The sequence below is a fragment of the Triticum dicoccoides genome, chromosome 3A, assembly GCF_002162155.2.
Source record: "Triticum dicoccoides isolate Atlit2015 ecotype Zavitan chromosome 3A, WEW_v2.0, whole genome shotgun sequence".
In the NCBI taxonomy this organism is placed as follows: Eukaryota; Viridiplantae; Streptophyta; class Magnoliopsida; order Poales; family Poaceae; genus Triticum; species Triticum dicoccoides.
The window spans coordinates 623050602-623070449 of record NC_041384.1 but is presented as its reverse complement, the minus strand read 5'-3'; the positions used below and the strand labels follow the sequence as shown (position 1 = coordinate 623070449).

General features: G+C 47.7%; 1 protein-coding gene across 1 annotated transcript; it reads right to left on the bottom strand.

Moving 5' to 3' along the window:
• Positions 1-834: 834 nt before the first annotated feature.
• On the bottom strand, positions 835-1549 carry LOC119272680 (bZIP transcription factor ABI5 homolog). Its single transcript, XM_037554114.1, has 4 exons — positions 1394-1549; positions 1209-1280; positions 1081-1110; positions 835-927 (listed from the first exon to the last, which is right to left on the bottom strand). The coding sequence occupies exons 1-4, from the start codon at positions 1547-1549 to the stop codon at positions 835-837; spliced, it is 351 nt and encodes a 116-aa protein (XP_037410011.1).
• Positions 1550-19848: the final 18299 nt, after the last annotated feature.

The following is a 19848-nucleotide window of genomic DNA, read 5'->3' as shown; positions in this document are numbered from 1 at the left end:
GCGTCACCCTTCTTGGCATTGATGTTCTCCTTTGACTGTTCCATCTTCTTCACCATCTGTAAAAATTTCTCGGCCATAGGTTATTACCATCAACACACACATTAACTGTTTTCAGACTTGGCAATTAGGTTCTTGCAAGCAACTAGCAAATGTTGGTAAGTGTAGGAGGATTTTTCTGAGAAAAAGAGGATTACTGTTGGCCTCCGATGCATAGCCGTAAGAGTATGAAGGTTGATGATCGACATCATGGTTGGCCAACCGGGAAGTGCAACTGAAGGTTATCCGGACCCTTAAGCAGTAAGCCACGATGGAGGGGAAAGGGAATCGACTACCCAAGCGTTGCTAACGGGGACCACTGTCAAGTCTCATGGGATCCCATGTGACCACTTATTTGAATAGCTCAAATTTCACTGGATTTAAAAACTATTTGAATGGCTCAAATTTCACCGATGCGAAAAAGTGCGCCTACGTGACTAAACTCAACTCATGTGTCATCTCCAAATCTTCAGAAAAGAACAAAGACGATAACCACATCAGAAAAGGACCACACATGTTGCATCACATCATATTAAAGTGCTAGTACACATAAACATATTGCTAACTTGCTTTTGTTCCATTTGCCTGAAGTTTCTGACAAACCTATATACCTATAAACAGTAACAACAACATAAGTTCACTTGCTTGACCAGAAAAACACTGACATTTGGGTCCTTATGGGTTTTAGGTACTACTAGTAAATTACGATACCACCCCGCTCTAGAAAGGAAAGGTAATCATTATTCATTCTCATCCTCCTGCCAGCACAACTATGGAAGCTGAATGGTGGGTCACCTATCACAAGATGCAGCTACCGCAGCGCCGCGACAGGGCACCACCCTTCTTGGCATTCACATTTTCCTTGGACTTCTCCATCATCTTCTCCACTAGCTGTAAGAAATAAAAGATCACAGCCACAAGGTGTTTTCATCAGCACACACACATTGACTATTTGAAGACCTAGCATTTAGATTGTCACAAGCAATTGGCAAGTGATGGCGAGTGTAGGTGAATTGCCACATGATGGTGGGAAAATGTACATACCATTTGTTTCTTGGTCAGCAAAATCGTCTTCTGCAACAAAACGGTGAAAATGTTTAGTAATGGTAAGAACTGAAAAGACTAAGAAAACTGAATTTTCTCATGGTTTTCATTGGTAAGCAACTTCGTACCTCCTCAGCTTTCAGACGAGCGTTCTCCTCCTTGAGGTGGTTTAGTTCGGCTTCAAGCTCCTTGGTATAAGCATATCCAGTTAAGAAAGACAGAGAGTGTAAGTGTCACCAACCTTGTTACCAGTTACCACCATTGCAGAAATGGCATTGCATAAAGCCAACCATTTTGGCAGCCAAGTAAGTACCTGCTTCCTACCACGCGATTGTGCGGCTGACTCACGGTTCTTGATCATGCGGTGGTGGCAGCGCTCAATGCTCCTCTCACAGGACTGATCCTCCGGAGCATCGCGCTTCCGCGCGCCGCCATTCTCCATCATCGCTCTGTCACCCATACAGTTCATGCACAAACACTCTAGCATTTATCAAGCAATTGGCGATGACTAGGTCATCTATATATGAGTATATTGACTTTGGAGTCAAATGAGAACATTTGATCATACGTCATACTCATCGTTTAAGCACAAGTGGGGTTACCACTTTTACATAAAGCATTGTTGTGTTCACGCCATTAGAGTTGCTTTAGCTCAATTGATTACAATAAAGCCCCCCCTAGATGTGATATCCCCCCTAAGAGGGATCAACTAACCTTGGGTTTGTCGATGATGACTTCATGTAGGTGTTGAATATGTGGATGCTGAATGCTGATGTAGATCATTCGGAGCAATCCTTTGGAGTGAGTTGCACTTTCAATACCTACACGGGTTAGTCCCACAAGGAACAAACAAGGATATCCATAGACATAGAGTGATGTGTACACAAGATGATGTGCATGGAAGCATTAGGTTACCTTGTCCCTTGTCTTACCAACACGAGGGTTTGTGACTCCTTGAACTAGTGCAAGATATGGAAGTTGTTTGCACTTGTCCTCGCCAAAATGATATGAGTGAAGTATGTTGGCGGAGTCACCCTCAAGAACTCTCTAGTTCTTGTTCTTCGGGATCCACACCATCTTGATGGGAATCCTTGGAGTTGTAGTCGTACTTGATGAAGTAGAACTTGATGTAGTCTTGGGAACCCACTTGACCAAGGCTTTGGGAGCTTCCTCGAATGCATCAATCTCCTCTTGAAGCTTGTCCTTCCCTTTTTGCTTGTGGTCTTGTGGTGGAGGATCATCTTGAGATTGTGTTCCTTTGAAAGAAGTAGGATCATACTTCTCTTGGTGAGGAACAAACTTTGTCTTGGGGTATTGATCTTCTTCCCACTCAACTCCATTGGCATTGAACTTTCATTCGAAACCAACACCTTGATTCTTCCGGTGTCTTCCTTGCTTGCGTACAATTTCCTCAAATTGCTTACTTCCGGCAAGGCTCTTGTAAATGCCTTTCTCTATAATTCCCTTCAATAAGCTATTTTCTTGCTCAAGTGTAACTTGGCTAAGAGAATCATTAGTGGAATCTAGAGAGCTACTAGAAGCAACAACATTGGGTTTAACATGATTGTTGTTACTACTAGATGAAGAATCTTTCTTGTTCTTGTTACTAGATTTAACTTGTGGCATGTTAGTAGACAAGAGTAAACGCCTGGAAATGTAAAAACTTTTCTAGCGAGGATCATCATTGATTGCCTTTAAAAACTCATGTTCTTGCTCAAGGTTGAGCTTTTAAAAGCGTAGCTTGTCATGAGTCTTTAAAAGTTCTCGATAATCTTCCAAGGTAGTTTCATGAGCTAACTTAAGAGTGTTTAGTTCTTTAGTTAGACGCTAAATCTCCTTCTTATCATCGTCATTCATTTTATCTTGATTATCATGATTAATAGCAAGTTCATCATAGTTTTCATAACTAGAGTTGTCAACAAGTAAATCATCATCTCCTAGCAAATCATCTTCATCACTATTGAAATCAACATACTCGGGGTGTGTTACCTTTGGACCTTTAGCCATGAAGCATCTCCCAATTCCTTCGTTTGGTGAGTCAAATATGTCGTAGGAGTTGGTTGTCACAAGTGCTAGTTTGGCAACACCTTCATGTTGAGTATATTCGGAGTCGGAGTGATAACTTCTTTTGGAGTGATCGTCAGAGTCGGAACTGGATACCCATTCACCAACATGAGCTTGATGTATTATTTTTGTGTAGCTCCTTGATGACTTGTCCTTCCTTTCCGAGTCCTTGCTTCTCTGAGAGGGTCTTCGTTCATAACGATCATCTCTACTCCTTCTTTCTCTTGATGGTGATTCTTCTCTTCTACTTCTTCTTTTGTAGGGAGAATCTTCTCTTCTTTTGTAGGGAGCCATACACTCAGTGGAATAGTGTCCGGGTCTTCCACAATTGTAGAAATTGCGCTCACGACTAGAAGATCATTTGTCATTGTAGGACCTTGACTTGGAACTTTTTTCCTTCCTTATACTCTTGTAGAACTTGTGGAAGTTCTTAACCATTAGACTCAATTCTTCATTGAAGGTTTGCTTCTCACTTGATGAAGTGGGAGTATCACACAAGGCTTTGTAAGCACCACTTGACTTGTTGTGAGGTTCTTCCTTATCCTTGAGTGACATCTCATGAGCAAAAATTCTTCCAATAACTTCCGTTGGCTTGAGATCTTTGTAATTGGGCATCATTTGGATCAATGTGCACACAGTATCATATTTTCCATCCAAGGCTCTTAGGATCTTCTTGATGATGAATATATTGGTCATCTCTTCACTTCCTAAGCCGGCAATCTCATTTGTGATGAGAGCAAGCCTAGATTAAATTTCAGCGACGCCTTCACCATCCTTCATTTTGAACTTGTCAAGCTGACTTTGAAGCACATCCAATTTGGATTCCTTGATAGATTCGGTACCTTCGTGCATATCAATCCAAGTATCCCAAATTTCCTTTGCATTCTCAAGACGGTTGATTTTGTTGAATTCTTCGGGGCATAATCTGTTGAAGAGAATATCACAAGCTTGAGCATTGTATTGTAGCATCTTCAACTCTTCCGCGGTAGCTTCACGGTTTGGTTCTCTCCCATCGAAGAATTCACCTTGCAAGCCAATACACACAATATCCCAAACGACGAGGTTATGTCCAAGAATATGCATTTCCATCTTATGCTTCCAACTAGAAAATTTTGTACCATCAAAGTAAGGACCTCTATGGTCGTAATTTCCCTCGCTAGACGCCATACTCTCCTAGGTTGTGAAACCAAGGCTATGACCACCAAAAGCTATGGAAATCAAAGCAAATGGAGACCAAAGCTCTGATACCACTTGTAGGATCGAAATTATGTCTAGAGGGGGGTGATTAGACTACTTGACCAAATAAAAATCTAGCCTTTTCCCAATTTTAGTTCTAGGCAGATTTTAGCAACTTAGCACAAGTCAAGCAATCACCATACACATGCAATTCTAAGAGTATAGCAGCGGAAAGTAAAACAATTGCATATGAAGGTAAAGGGAGGAGTTTGGAGTGTGCAAACGCAATTTGAGACACAGAGATTTTTGGCGTGGTTCCGATAGGTGGTTCTATCGTACATCCACGTTGATGGAGACTTCAACCCACGAAGGGTAATGGTTACGCGAGTCCACGGAGGGCTCCACCCACGAAGGGTCAATGAAGAAGCAACCTTGTCTATCCCACCATGGCCGTCGCCCATGAAGGACTTGCCTCACTCGGGTAGATCTTCACGAAGTAGGCGATCTCCTTGCCCTTACAAACTCCTTGGTTCAACTCCACAATCTTGACGGAGGCTCCCAAGTGACACCTAACCAATCTAGGAGACACCACTCTCCAAGAGGTAACGAATGGTGTGTTGATGATGAACTCCTTGCTCTTGTGCTTCAAATGATAGTCTCCCCAACACTCAACTCTCCCTCACAGGATTTTGATTTGGTGGAAAGATGATTTGAGTGGAAAGCAACTTGGGGAAGGCTAGAGATCAAGATTCATGTGGTTGGAGTGGAATATCTTGACCTCAACACAAGTGTAGGTGGTTCTCTCTCAAAATATGTATGTTGGAAGTGTAGGCATGTTCTGATGGCTCTCTCCATAAATGAAGAGTGGGTGGAGGGGTATAAATAGCCTCCACACAAAATCTAACCATTACACACGAATCACCAAACTCGGTGGTATCGAATCATGAAACTCGGTCAGACCAATTTAGTTCAAAATGTGAGCGTTAGGAATTTCGGTGGGACCGACATGTCAACTCGGTGGGACCGATTTTGTTAGGGTTAGGGCATAACGTAATCTCGGTGAGACCGGTTACACAAACTCGGTGAGACCGATTCTGGTAATGGACTAACAGAGAGTTGGTCAGGCAAACTCGATGGGACCAATTCGCTCATCTCGGTTGGACCGAAGTGTTACGAAAGGGAAACTGAGAGTTTGCATTGCAATCTCCATGGGACCGATCGCTCATCTCGGTTTGACCGAAACACTACGAAGGGAAACAGAGAGATTACAATCTCATCTCGGTGAGACCAAGATCCCTATCGGTGAGACCAAAAAGACTAGGGTTTCTGGCAGTGGCTATGTCAACTGAACTCGGTGGCGCCGGATAGAAAATTTCGGTGGGGCTGAGTTTGACTTTTGGTTTGGGTCATATGTGGATGTGAGAAAGTAGTTGAGGGCTTTTGGAGCATATCACTAAGTACTTTGAGAAAGTAAGCCATTAGGCAACACCTCATCCCCTCTTAATAGTATTGGCTTTTCCTATGGACTTAATGTGATCTTGGATCACTTAAAATGAAAAGATGTAGAGTCGTGAGCCTTGATCTTGAGCTAATCCTTTGTCCTTAGAATTTTGAGGGATCCACTTTTCTCATCCATGCCATGCCAATCACTGAGCTTTCCTGAAATGTTTATCTTGAAATAGCATTAGCTCAATGAACTATATGTTGTTAGGAATTACCAAAACCACCCAGGGATAGTTGCACTTTCAAATATTTCTATTTCCTGAAAAACAACTTATACATCCCTTTGTGCGTAATGCCGAGGAAGTGTTGGAGGGTTCGTGGTCCTTCCGGATTGAACTCCCCCCATGCTGAGAGGCCTACGCTAGCATGGCAGAGCTCGGCGGACTAGCATTACTTGAATCACGTCGACAAGATCTATGTCCTTCTCAAGGAGGGTTCGGATGCGGCTCTGTAGGGTCTGCACTTCATCAACTGATCCCCAGTCCAGCCCCTTATTGATCCATGATGCAAGCTATAACGGAGGACCAGAACGGAACGCAGGTATAGCTGCCCACTTGGTGCTATGGGGTTCCGTGATGTAAAACCACTCTCGCCGCCATTGGTTGAAAGTCTCTGTGAAGGAGCCTTTTGGCCAGAGAGTGTTGGTAAGCTTGCTTACTATAACACCGCCACACTCCGCATGTTCCCCGTCGACTACCTTTGGCTTCACACTAAAGGTCTTGAGCCACAGGCCGAAGTGTGGGGGGATTCGGAGGAAGGCCTCGCACGTGATGATAAACGCCGAGACGTGGAGGAAAGAATCCGGAGCTAGATCGTGAAAATCTAGTCCGTAATAAAACATTAGCCCCCGGACAAAGGGGTGGAGAGTGAACCCTAGCCCTCGGAGGAAGTGAGATATGAATATGAGCCGCTCGCTGGATCTGGGGGTCGGAATAACCTGTCCTTGAGCAGGAAGCCTGTGTGGGATCTCCGCGGTCAGGTATCTGGCTGCCTGAAGCTTTGAGATATCCTCCTGTGTAACGGAGGAGGCCACCCATCGACCTTGAGGGCTGGATCCGGACATGATGGGGAAGCTTCGAGTTATGGAGTCGAACCTTGGGTGCTAGAACTTGAGGTTGGAAAGGCTGAGGAGAGGTTTGGCGTAAAAAGACGGCCCTTGGTTCCTTTATAAAGGTACCGGGTATTGAACACCTCCTCCTGAGCCTGAAGACTTGCCTATTCCTAAGGAATCTTTCCAATAGAACGGTTGGGTTACCCACGCTCGCATTGATGAGAATCCCGCAATAAGGGGACACGATCTCTACTTTGACAGGACGTGCCAATAACAACCACACCTCGAAACGTGGAACAGTGGGGTAGGAAACAGTTCGAAATAAATAACCGGGCGAGCATGATGTCACGTTATAAAAATTATCAGCAGATTGGACTCGTAAAATACTATGCTCTATCGCTGTGGTACTTATGTTACAGGTCCGGACACGATCATTACATCCGTAGACTATCTTGGAGTTCGGAAGGAGGAACCCGCCTTGCAATGCCAAAGACAGATCTACGCGTCGGATACCTTGTCATTGAAGCCAGGTTCAGGGGCTGCTGAGGGAGTCCTGGACTAAGGGGTCCTCGGGTGTCTGGCCTGTTAGCCATGGGCCGGACTCATGGGTTGTGAAGAACACGAAGACCGAAGACTGCACCTGTGTCCGGATAGGACTCTCCTTGGCGTGGAAGGGAAGCTTGGCGACCAACTATGAAGATTCCTTTCTTTGTAACCGACCTTGTGTAACCCTAGATCCCTCCCGTGTCTATATAAACCGGAGGGCTAGGTCCGTAGATAGGCCAAATCCTCATAATCTTAGCCATACTAGACTTTTAGGGTTTAGTCATTACGATCTCGTGGTAGCTCAACTCTTGTAATATTCATATTCATCAAGATCAATCAAGCAGGACGTAGGGTATTACCTCCATAGAGAGGGCCCGAACCTGGGTAAACATCATGTCCCCTGTCTCCTGTTACCATCAACCTTAGACGCACAGTTCGGGACCCCCTACCCGAGATCCGCCAGTTTTGACACTGACACCCGCGTCACACACACCCACCCACCCACCCACCCACCCCACACATGATGCACGCACCCACCCACCCCCCACACACTAAGACTCCATCTCTCTCACACACACGCACACACCCACCCCCACCCCCAGACACACACGCACACACTAAGACTCCATCTAACACACACATGCTTTAGGCGGAGCATTTGTTCCTACCACCCTTCGTCCAACCTTACCCGTATGATAAACAATCACCTTAATTTACTTGTATAACATGGACAAATTCCACTTTACTTTAGTAGTTAGAAAACTTATCATCTCTACTCTTATAAAAAAATGAGTTGGTGATGATGGTGTGCCTCCCATCTTGTAATATAAAATGTCCGATCTATATCTGACGGATAGAAAGCAAACTATGATAATTTTTCAAAAGATACCCGCACCTCTCTCCACATCCTTATCTCCCACAACCTCATTGCTGAGAAATTAAAAAAGGAAGTCTCTGGAACAATCTAGCATGGTGGCCGCTACCGCCTGCCAGCACCGTCCATCCCCATGCCTCCGCCCAGTCCGACCACCAGTCACCACCACGCTCCACTCCTCCTCACCTTATCTCCCATCTTTCATTTTTTTGATGAAATTCTCGAGATACCAGTTTTCCAATAAAATTCTCGAGATATCATTAGTTTTTACACATGGGATTACTCCTGCATGGGTCAATCACAATAGGTGTTTTGTAAAAAAATGCATATTGATGTTCTGTGCAATGCACGAGCATCTTGCTTGTAATTATATAACACAAACCACGAGCAGGAAGTGACATTTTTTACACAACCATGTTAACATGGCCACGTAAATCACTAGCTAAAGTGTAATACCATTATACTTATATCCCGATGCAAAAGGTTGAGTACATGTCTGAAGAGTAGAGTCGCACACACTCACTCTGTCTCTCAGAATCTCTCTCACACACCAGTTACGTGACGCCCACTTAAGCAGACACGTATGTTACAATTTGTGCACCCGTGGGTACACATGATGGTGCGCATTTATTTAAGCCGGATGGCGAACCCAAACAGTAGCTGCATTCATTCCCCTCCCGCCGCCTATTCTCTGGTCGTTGTTGCCCGGTAGCCATGGCCCGGCCGAAGGTAACAACATGGCGCTTTAATCTGGAAATTTTATTGGTCATTCATGCATCTTTTTGTTCTAGCACTCCTATATAAGGGTTGACCGGTTGCTTACCGCGGACATACGCAGGCGGTGGAAGAGGAAGGAGAAGGTAAGCGGGCTATGGAGTAACATTTTTACCACAATTTCTTAGGAAACTGAGTGCAATAAGTGAGTAGTTTTGCAAACTACTAGTACTACACCTGAAATGGTTCAAAACCAATACTCCCTTGCCAGCGCATGCTTCCCGCGTGAAACGGACAGCGTCGCCCTGGAGCGTCAGTGCCGCATTAATGCCCGGCCAGAGCGGAGGTGACCTCTCACTGGTGCCGACTTTGAAGCAGCGTGACGGCCGAGAGAGCGTTGCTTCCCGGTGCACACGACTACTCTGCATCGAGGCTGGCCATAGTTTGGATGAGTCTCCATCGTGGGGAGACACACTAACTGCGATGATATGGACCGTTCCATCTATGAAGAACACGCGGGACTAGAACTACGAGACGGACATGTACCCAGGAGTGGACGTACGAACCTGAGTAATGTAGCGTAGTAAGTGAAGTAGAAAGGCACAAATAGTATGAACATGCGTGGCATATAGGCATTTTTCTCTTACTACGTACAACTAAATGTTATACGTGCAATGCACGGTGATGTTATGGAGTACGTGCCTAAGTACTCTACTACTACTATATTAATTGGAGGCACATATTAGGTTTTATATTTGTTTACGTGTATGCCCCGAGACCTTCCAACTAGACATGTGTTTCTCTCCGGGTCGCACTTTGTATCGTTCATACCACTAGTACTACTATGTGTGGTCTCCGACCCAGAAGTGGAAGAAGTGGAGACGCTCTACCACGTTGTTCATGTCCCACTCCTTTCGCTGATGTGTGGGACATCCAACACGTGTCGTGTTTGGCACTCCTTCGTCGTAAGAGTTAAAACTCTAGCATTCATCAGAAAAAAATATAAATCAGCAATGATACTATACCACGCGGTTTCCTTGCTCCTCGATATCGGAAAGAATACTTTCGTTTGCCAACATGTGGGACGTCAACCATCTTGGTCCACTTGCCATGCACGCAGAACTCCAAGGGAGAGTCACCCCGTCGTCACGCTGCAGTAATAATGACTAATGAGGCGTCAAATCATAGGCCCAACCTTTCCCACTGTGAAGTTGCTTGGACGAAGGAACCATCATGGCTTCGCTAAATTCTGCTTCTTGAAGAAAACTACTGTACTAGTAGTACTGCTAGCTACAGTAGTTACTCCAGCAGAGGCCTCCTTTCGTTTACAGGATAGGAATTTTATAGGAATATGAAAATCATAGGAAGTGAGATGACATGCATCTCAATTCCTATAGAGAAAGAGATGCCATTTGATGCATAGGATAGGAATTTTTCCATTGAGTCTAGGCTAATGTACTGGTAATTTGCTCTAAAAACTACAGTAGAAAATAGTAGTACTGGTACATGCTCGTACTCAGACACAGACACACACACACTAACTACTAGTACTACTACTTCTCACATGCTGGCCAGATGCCGTCGTTCTCCTTCCCGGCTTTGTCGGCGACACCCCACCGTGCTTGGATCTCCGCCGACCTCTCCGCAGCAGCGCGTGCGTCCTCTTCTTTCTTGCGGCGGTGGGCCTCTCTTTTCTTGAGTGCTTTCTGACTTCTCCGCTCCCTCTGTGCGGCTTTGGCCGCCTCTTGCTCTACCGCCCATTCAGCCTTGGCAGCTTCAAATTCCGCCCACGTAGGTGTGAGGTCGCGAGCGGCGATGAACTCGGCACGGTGGGATGCCATCGCTTCCCTGCCATTTTGTGTGCGGTCGTGGGCGGCGAGGAACTCGGCGCGGTGGGATGCCATCGCTTCCTTACTGGTTAGTGTGCGGAGCGGTGGCATCAACGCGCTTGGTGAGAGCTCTGGGTGGAGTGGTCGGACAACCGTATAGTGCATTGGTTTTTCAAGAGCTCAACGACAGAAGACGAGGTAAATTTGGATTCCCCTTCAATCCTGGTCATTTATTACCGAGTAAATGCATTGGCGATCATCGAACATGTGTTGATAGCTCACTTTGATCATTATATTATACGTGATGCACACATTATCGCACACCGTCCATAGAGGCAAGTAGCATGTACACGTGCAGACACTCACGCTCAGCTGTCAAACCATGCATGCTAATGCATGCACGTCGCCCTCTCAATCAAAGTCCTGCTCATGGTGCAGCGCAAACGGTGAGCCCGTCACCTGCACACCCCGGCGGTGCCTGACATTACTGTTTAGACGTTTGATGGAGGCCTCCGCGAACTCCGAGCATGTATTCACCTGGCTCAACACCAACGGTCATACTCGGGACTCAGCGCCTTGCTCATGTATATCGTCCATCACAATGGCAATATATAAAACAACCTAACTAGAGAGGGTACTATGGTACGGAGTATGTACTATCGTGAGCGACCGATCATAGTGCCACTACACACGAGTGTGTGTCTGATTGATTCGTCCATTATTCGTAAGTTATGCATGGTTGTGTGGTGTCTAATGGTGGTCGTCGAAGGCTAGCTGGCGACAAGACTGGTTGCATGGACGCCTGGTTGTCAATACATGCCGCATACACTTCAAAGGCTCGTCATCCATGAGTTCACATTTTACCACCACGCCAGGGTCTGACCGCCTTGGCCTACCGAAACCCCTTCCATCGCTAGCGCACGCTTCCCGCCTGAAACGGTCACTGAGGGAGTCCTGGATTAGGGGGTGTTCGGGTAGCCGGACTATAGCTTCAGCCGGACTCCAGGACTATGAAGATACAAGATTGAAGACTTCGTCCTGTGTCCGGATGGGACTTTCCTTGGCGTGGAAGGCAAGCTTGGCGATGCGGATATTCAAGATCTCCTACCATTGTAACCGACTCTATGTAACCGTAACCCTATCCGATGTCTATATAAACCGGAGGGTTGTAGTCCGTAGGCAATCAACTCCATATACAACAATCATACCATAGGCTAGCTTCTAGGGTTTAGCCTCCTTGATCTCATGGTAGATCTACTCTTGTACTACTCATATCATCAATATTAATCAAGCAGGACGTAGGGTTTTACCTCCATCAAGAGGGCCCGAACCTGGGTAAAACGTCGTGTTCCCTACCTCCTGTTACCATCCGGCCTAGATGCACAGTTCGGGACCCACTACCCGAGATCCGCCGGTTTTGACACCGACATTGGTGCTTTCATTGAGAGTTCCTCTGTGCCGTCACAATCAGGAAGGATGCCTCCTCCCATCTTTAAAGACGGCGCCATTGCTAAGGGAGCCTTGGTTGTTGGTCAAACCCTCCGGCTAGGTGGTTTCCTCATGACCGCCTGTTCGGCTGTTGCGCCGACGGTGACCTCTCGGGTCATCAAAAGCAACCTACACGTCAGCTCGGAGCTCGTCGAGCAGCTATATCCAATGGAGCTCTCTTCCGTAAACAAGCTCTTGGATCGCATCGCCGCCCTGGGGGTCGCTACGGATTACGACCAGGATGGGCTTAAACCCGATCTAAGAGAAATTAACTCTCCCCAAGTCACCCACCACGTTGCCGTGGTAGAGACGCAGTGCGGCGACCCTTCATCTATTTTAAGGACTAGCTACGTCCGAATTCCCGACCCCTCCAAGACGGATACCCGCGGAGGGGGAGATGTAACTTAAGACCTGAGCTTAGGATCAGGCAACGGGCCAGATTCACTGGACAACATCCAAGAATCCGAACTTCAGAGTTCTGAAACTCTTCGGCCTCCGAATCTTGGATTGGGTGAGGTTTCAGATTCAACGACACCCGCCCACCCGATCATAAGAGATCTCTCCCAAATCAGGCAGAGGCCCGAGGAAACAGTACATCATTACTGGGCTAGATTCCTCCTGGTTATGAACAGGATAAAGGATTGCCGCGAGGAAGACGCAATCTCAATTTTCTGCAGTAATTGCACGGACAAGGGAATCCTTAACGCCGTAAGTCGTCGTGATATCACACGCTTTGCTGACTTGGCGTCCATAGTACAAAAATACTGTGTGATGGAAAGTGCCTGGAAAACCGAAATAAATTTTTGGGATAATCCGGCCTTGAATAGTAATCCTGTCCGAACTAAGAGGGTGCATTATCACAGGACACCCGGGATAAACACCAAAAAGCCAAAACCCTCTACAGGGCATGGAACCGTACTGGAAAGATGGCTTGATGGACCCTGTAGAATTCACAGTACAAAGGACGCCACACCAACTCACAGCCTTAGAGCATGTTGGATACTCCGGCAGGTGGCCAAAATCGGCGAGGACCTCTTAATTCCGGAGGCCGCAGAAAGCCAGCCCAAGGACACCAGTACCGTTCTCACAGTCTTCGAGACTTTCGCATCAAACAATGTGAGAAAAAGAACACTCCGTAGCCTCGCCGAAGTCTATCAAGTTGCAACAATAAATCCATGGAGCGACACTGCCATTACCTTCAATGCAAGTGATGAACCTAGATTCCGAACAGCCCGAGCACTAGCCGCATTGGTCCTCAGTCCCATAGTGGACGACTTTCGCCTCACCAAGGTGCTCATGGATGGAGGCAGCGGACTGAACCTCATTTATGAGGAAACCCTTCAAAAATGGAAATAGACTGGAGCCGTGTCGAGCGAAGCAGCACAACCTTTAGAGGAATAATCCCTAGTCGGGAAGCGCGCTGCATAGGAAAAATCACACTAGATGTGGTGTTCGGCACGCCGGATAATTACAGGTCCGAAGAAGTCACGTTTCAGGTGGCCCCGTTCAAAAGCGGATATCACGCTTTACTAGGGCGGGAAGCATTCACAATCTTCCAAGCAATACCCCATTACGGGTACATGAAGCTTAAGATGCCCGGGCCGAACGGAATTATCACTCTAGCTAGTGATCCGGACGTAGCACTCCGCGCCGAAAACAAGACGGCCGCATTAGCCCTTGAGGCACTATCCGAAGCCTTAGCAGCCGAGGAACTGACTGCGCTGCGCTCCATGGTTAACTGGGATGAGGTGATACTCGACAAGAGATCCAAATCCACATCCTTCAAGCCAGCTGACAATATAGTCAAATTCCGGGTCCATCCAATGTACCCCAATAAAACAGCTTCCATCGGGGCACGACTGAACCCTAATGTAGACGCCGCACTGCGAGAGTTCCTATGAGAGAACTGGGACATTTTCTCCTGGCACCCTTCAGACATGCCAGGGATCCCACGCAGGCTGGCCGAACACAGCTTAAATATCCTAAAAGGATTCAAACCTGTCAAACAAGCCCTTCGGCGTTTTTCCGAACCCAAGAGACAGGCTATGGGAGAGGAGCTAGCCAAGCTATTGGAGGCCGGATTCATTAGAGACCTAAAACATCCGGACTGGCTAGCAAACCTGGTGATGGTACCAAAGAAGGACAAATCCTGGCGCTTGTGTGTCGATTTTAAAGACCTTAACAAGGCTTGCCCAAAGGATCCCTTCCCCCTCCCCTGTATCGATCAAATTATCGATGCCACTGCAGGACACGACTCGTTGTGTTTCCTCGACGCATACTTCGGTTACCATCAAATCAAGATGGCAGAATCAGACCAAGCCGCAACAGCATTCATCACACCATACGGCCCATTCTGCTTCAACACAATGCCCTTCGGGCTGAAAAACGCCGGCGCAACATATCAGCGCATGATCCAGACATGTCTGGCAAACCAGATCGACAAAACAGTGGAGGCGTATGTGGATGATGTGGTCGTCAAATCAAGATATGTCGAATCTCTAGTAGACGACTTGAGGCTTGTATTCGATAACCTCCAAAAATATGACATCAAGCTCAACCCCAAAAAATGCGTCTTCGGCGTTCCAGCCGGAAAGCTCTTGGGCTTCATTGTATCCGGTAGAGGAATTGAAGCAAATCCAGCCAAGATACAAAAATTAACCGGATGCGTGGCGGCTTTAAGCCGCTTCATCTCCCGCTTGGGAGAAAAGGCACTACCCCTCTATCGCCTCCTTCGGCGCACCGAACACTTCGAGTGGACGGATGCCGCCACGGCCGGACTTGATGAAATAAAAGCCATATTGGCAACAAACCCAGTCCTGGCCGCACCGAACACCGGCGAACCAATGTTATTGTACATTGCAGCAACACATCAAGTTGTCAGCGCAGTGCTCGTTGTCGAGTGGGAAACGGATGGACACAAATTCCCCCTTCAAAGGCCGGTCTACTATGTATCCACTGTTCTCACTCCATGCAAATCACGGTACCCGCATTATCAAAAGATTGCATACGCGGTATTCATGGCATCCCGGAAGCTACGACACTACTTTCAAGAGTGTTCCATAACAGTAGCCTCGGAAGTACCACTCAATGATATTATCAACAACCACGATGCAATGGGCCGGATTGCAAAATGGGCCATTGAGCTTCTCCCGTTCGATATAACCTATAAGCCACGGCGAGCTATTAAATCGCAAGTTTTGGCCGACTTCGTCGCAGAATGGACGGAGGCCGAGCTCCCTAAAGAGTATGGCACATATTCAAACTGGATTATGCATTTCGACGGCTCCAAAATGTTGGCCGAACTGGGGGCTGGCGTCTTCCTGACGTCCCCCACAGGAGACACAGTCCAATATGTGCTCCAGATCATGTACACGGATTCCAACAATGCAGCCGAATATGAGGCCCTCCTACATGGTCTCCGGATAGCAGTATGCATGGGTATCCAGCGCCTAGAGGTACGCGGGGATTCAAACCTCGCGATATCCCAAATAAATGGAGACTTCGATGCCAAGGACCCAAAAATGGCAGCTTACCACAACGCCATCCTAAAAATGTTAGCTCAGTTCAAAGGGCTGGAGTTTCACCATATAGCCCGAGAAAACAATCAAGCAGCGGACGTCCTGGCACGCATTGGAGCAAAACGCGATGCAGTCCCCCCCAACATCTTTTTGGAAAGATTGTTCAAGCCATCCGTAGCATGGGAGGGGGAACCCGTAAATAACAGCCCGGACCCAGCCGCACCACTCGACGCCGAACAATCTGACATAATTGGAGGCTCTACCAATGAAATTACACCTTCAGCCCACGTAATAATGGCGGTTATCGCCCCATGGACAGAACCATTCCTAGCCTACCTTAATAGGCAGGAACTCCCGGAGGACCAAAATGAGGCCCGCTGCATAGTGCGGCGATCTAAAGCCTATAGAGTCCATGAGGGAGAGCTTTATAAGAAAAGCACTACCGGAGTCCTTCAAAGGTGCATCTCCGAAGAGGAAGGGCGGAACCTTCTGGCTGAAATTCATGCCGGAATCGGTGGTCACCACGCCGCTGCTCGGTCCCTTGTTAGCAAGGCTTTCCGTACAAGCTTTTATTGGCCAACAGCCCGGGCAGACGCTCAGGACCTAGTCCAATGATGCGCTGGTTGCCAAGTTTTTGCCAACCAAAGCCATATGCCACCCACCGCACTCCAAACTATACCCATCACCTGGCCTTTTGCGGTCTGGGGGCTTGACATGGTCGGACCCCTTAAAGGTGGGACCGATAGGAAAAAATACTTACTGGTCATGGTGGATAAATTCACCAAATGGATAGAAGCCAAGCCTGTTAAAACGGCCGAATCCGGACCTGTGATAGACTTCATATCCGGGGTTGTACACCGTTATGGCGTCCCCCACAGCATCATAACTGATAACGGTACAAACTTTACCGCCGACGAGGTAAAACTCTGGTGCAAAAACATGGGCATCAAGCTCGATTATGCTTCCGTCTATCACCCACAAACCAACGGCCAGGTCGAACGTGCAAATGGTCTTATCATGAGCGGCATTAAACCCAGACTGGTGTGGTCCCTCAAGGAATCTAACACGCACTGGGTAGAGGAGCTCGACTCCGTGCTATGGGGGCTGCGGACCACGCCAAATCGCACCACCAGATACACACCATCTTTTATGGTGTACGGCGCAGAGGCAATTCTGCCCTGCGACATAATTCATGACTCACCTAGAGTGCGCATGTACGAAGAAAGAGAAGCCGAGCTCAATCGGCAGGACAACTTGGACGCCTTGGAGGAGGAGCGTGACGTGGCAAAAGCCCGTTCCGCATTTTATCAACAGCAGGCCCGAAGATATCAAAGCAGAGAAGTACGGGCCAAAAATTACAATGTTGGCGAACTAGTTCTACGCCTGCCGGATAAGAAAAAGGACAAACTCAAGCCCAAGTGGGAAGGTCCATTCATAATCGACCAAGTCCTGACTGGTGGGGCATACCGCCTGCGAGATGCGTCGGATATCCGACTCGAGCCGAACCCGTGGAACGCCACCCGTCTCCGAAGATTCTATTCCTAGCGCCGGACTCTGTGTTCGTCTCCTTCCTCTGTCCATTTTTTGCATTTTTCTATCTTACATTTCTCTCCTTCCCCTCTTTTCTTTTTATAGCCCTTAAAGGCTCATCTAGTGACGCGCCACTCGCGCTCATTAAACCTGGGGGCTTCTTTAACGGAAGCTTATTTATACGGGCTTCACGCCCAACACATGTGTCAAACTTCCGCATTTACCTTTTTCTTCACCATTATATGCATCGATATGACTTAAGTTTTGGACAAGCTGGGTTGCCTGGCTCCTGTGCTTACCCCTATGTTCCCGATTGTTTGGCTAGGCGGTAAAGGGAGCACCTCTGCGATTGTTACTGCCGGGTCAGCTGGATGTGTACCTCAGACTGGGTGAAGCCAAAAGCTAGCTTTCTTAAGGGAATATTCGGTCGGTGAAATAAAAGATGATCTTTTTACTCATTTTATGCGCCCCCAGATGCCTTTTTCTGCGTGTTTTCACGTAGTCCGGACATGCACTTTAGGGCATGCCCCCCAGCGAAAGGAACCCCTAACGGAACTATTCTCTCTGGAAGATGTTTCTTACTAACCATGTAATATAACATAACTAGTTGGGCACTTGTCTGATAAAGCACTAATGACCCCTACGCCTGGTCTCCACGCATACCCTGGTTCTTATATAACCGCTATGGTATTCGGACACACTCCGGACCGTCAGGTCCCGAGGTTGAAGCGAAAAGGTCGGCAACGACAAACGATCTACAATCCGACTAGAAGGCATTACACATGTCAATTCAAAATTACATAGTCATTCTGACTGATTGTATTCCTCTTCTATACCATCTAACAGTCTGTCTAATTTACAGTCCTGCTAGGAATACTTCACGGCCAACTCTACTTGGCCGTATACTAAGCTCACAGGGATCTCCTTCCCGTCAGGCCCCACTGGTCCGACCTCGGCCATGTGGTTTGGGTCAAACTTCGTAAAACGGGTCTTCACCATGGCCCAGGCCTCCCTAGCGCCTTGTCGGCAGGCCGATATCTTCCACAACCGGAAGCGCCGCTGAGCTCCCTTCAGCTTCTCCGCAAGCTCTCAAGGCCCTCGGGCATGGAGTGGGCAGGCCATAAGGCTTTGGCAATACCCCGCATCGCCTGCCGAATTCGCTCGTGCAGTTGCAAGAGTTCGAGAAGAAGGTCACCCGTAGAACCGGGCATCTCCTCTGCAGGACGACCTGTGAGCATACCTACAAACATTACTCTGTTAGTCGACTTCCTCGCCGAACTTTTTTTTTGAAGTTCGTTCAAGCACTTACTAAAAATGCCGCGTCGAAGCCGCTGATTCTCCTTCATGGAGTCCGACAGCTGGCCATGAACATCTTTAAGTTCGACGTCCAGCTTGGTGTTGGCATCCTGAAGATCATTCTTCTCTCGCCTCACCTTTGTCAACGTACTCTCACCGGCCTTTAGCCGACGTAAGAGTTGTTGCTTATCCGGATCGAGTCCGGCGCCATCTGCAATATGATTTGTCAGATTTGCACCCACACCGCACAATACTAATCTTTCGAAGTGTATCTTACGTGAGGGGGTCTCTTTGGGCTCCCCTGCTGCGGCTAGTGCGGCCTCTAGTTGGGCCTTGCACTTTTCCAGCTCCTGGGAAAGTACGGTATTCTTCTTTGTAAGAACCTGCATATTAAATGATCCTTAAATCAGTTGCTCTAACTGCTTCAAGTCTCGGGGGCTACTGGCATATATATGTTTAACCAAAATTTTCTTACCTGTATGTCTTTTACATACTGCTCCGTGGCTCTGGCTAAACCATTTTGAGCGGCACGGAGGTACGCATCTCCCGAATTAAAGGCATCTAAAGCCTCTTGGGAGAAACAAGCGTCGCGTAGAACTGTCCGGCGACGCCTGTGGTTCATGGCACTCTCCACTTCAGAATTTGTGGCAGACAGCCTGTCCGCATCCTCTGTCGGAGGAGCGTCCGGTGCGTGCCTTGTGCTTGCCTCCACTTCCTGGCCAGACGTTGGAGCCTGGCTGGTGGAGGCGTGATTGGCAACCTCTCCGGATGTAGTCTGGCAAGGTCTCTTCGTTCTGAAGATAGCACGAACGTTAATATGCCCTGACAGAATAACACCAGGGAAACAGAGGGTGCGCTATACCTTTGTGCCGGCATCTTAGTCCGGACTGCATTCCTTTTTGTCCCACGGGGCCCTGCGGCCCCTCGTTGGCTAGCCGCCGCGGGTTCGGCCTCCTGCCTCGGAAATCTCCCTTGCAAAACACGGTTGTCGTCAGAAACACCGGAATACGTGAGAGTGGAATCTCTCTCAAGGGAATGAGACTCCGGTTTCTGTCACCTGGGAGGCCGGGATTAACCCTGGGTAATCAGTCGTGATGGCTACCAAGGTATTGTCCTTGCTTAGCTGATGGAACACCTCGTCGATAAGATCCACCGATATGTCTGGATCCTCTTCGGAGT

Excerpts from the sequence above, each read along its gene's own strand:
- LOC119272680 (XM_037554114.1), bottom strand. The coding sequence starts at position 1,549 with ATGAACTGTATGGGTGACAGAGCGATGATGGAGAATGGCGGCGCGCGG. Across the intron at positions 1,281-1,393 it reads AATCGCGTGGTAGGAAGCAG|GCTTATACCAAGGAGCTTGA; the intron begins GTACTTACTTGG and ends TTAACTGGATAT. Across the intron at positions 928-1,080 it reads TGCTGACCAAGAAACAAATG|CTAGTGGAGAAGATGATGGA; the intron begins GTATGTACATTT and ends TATTTCTTACAG.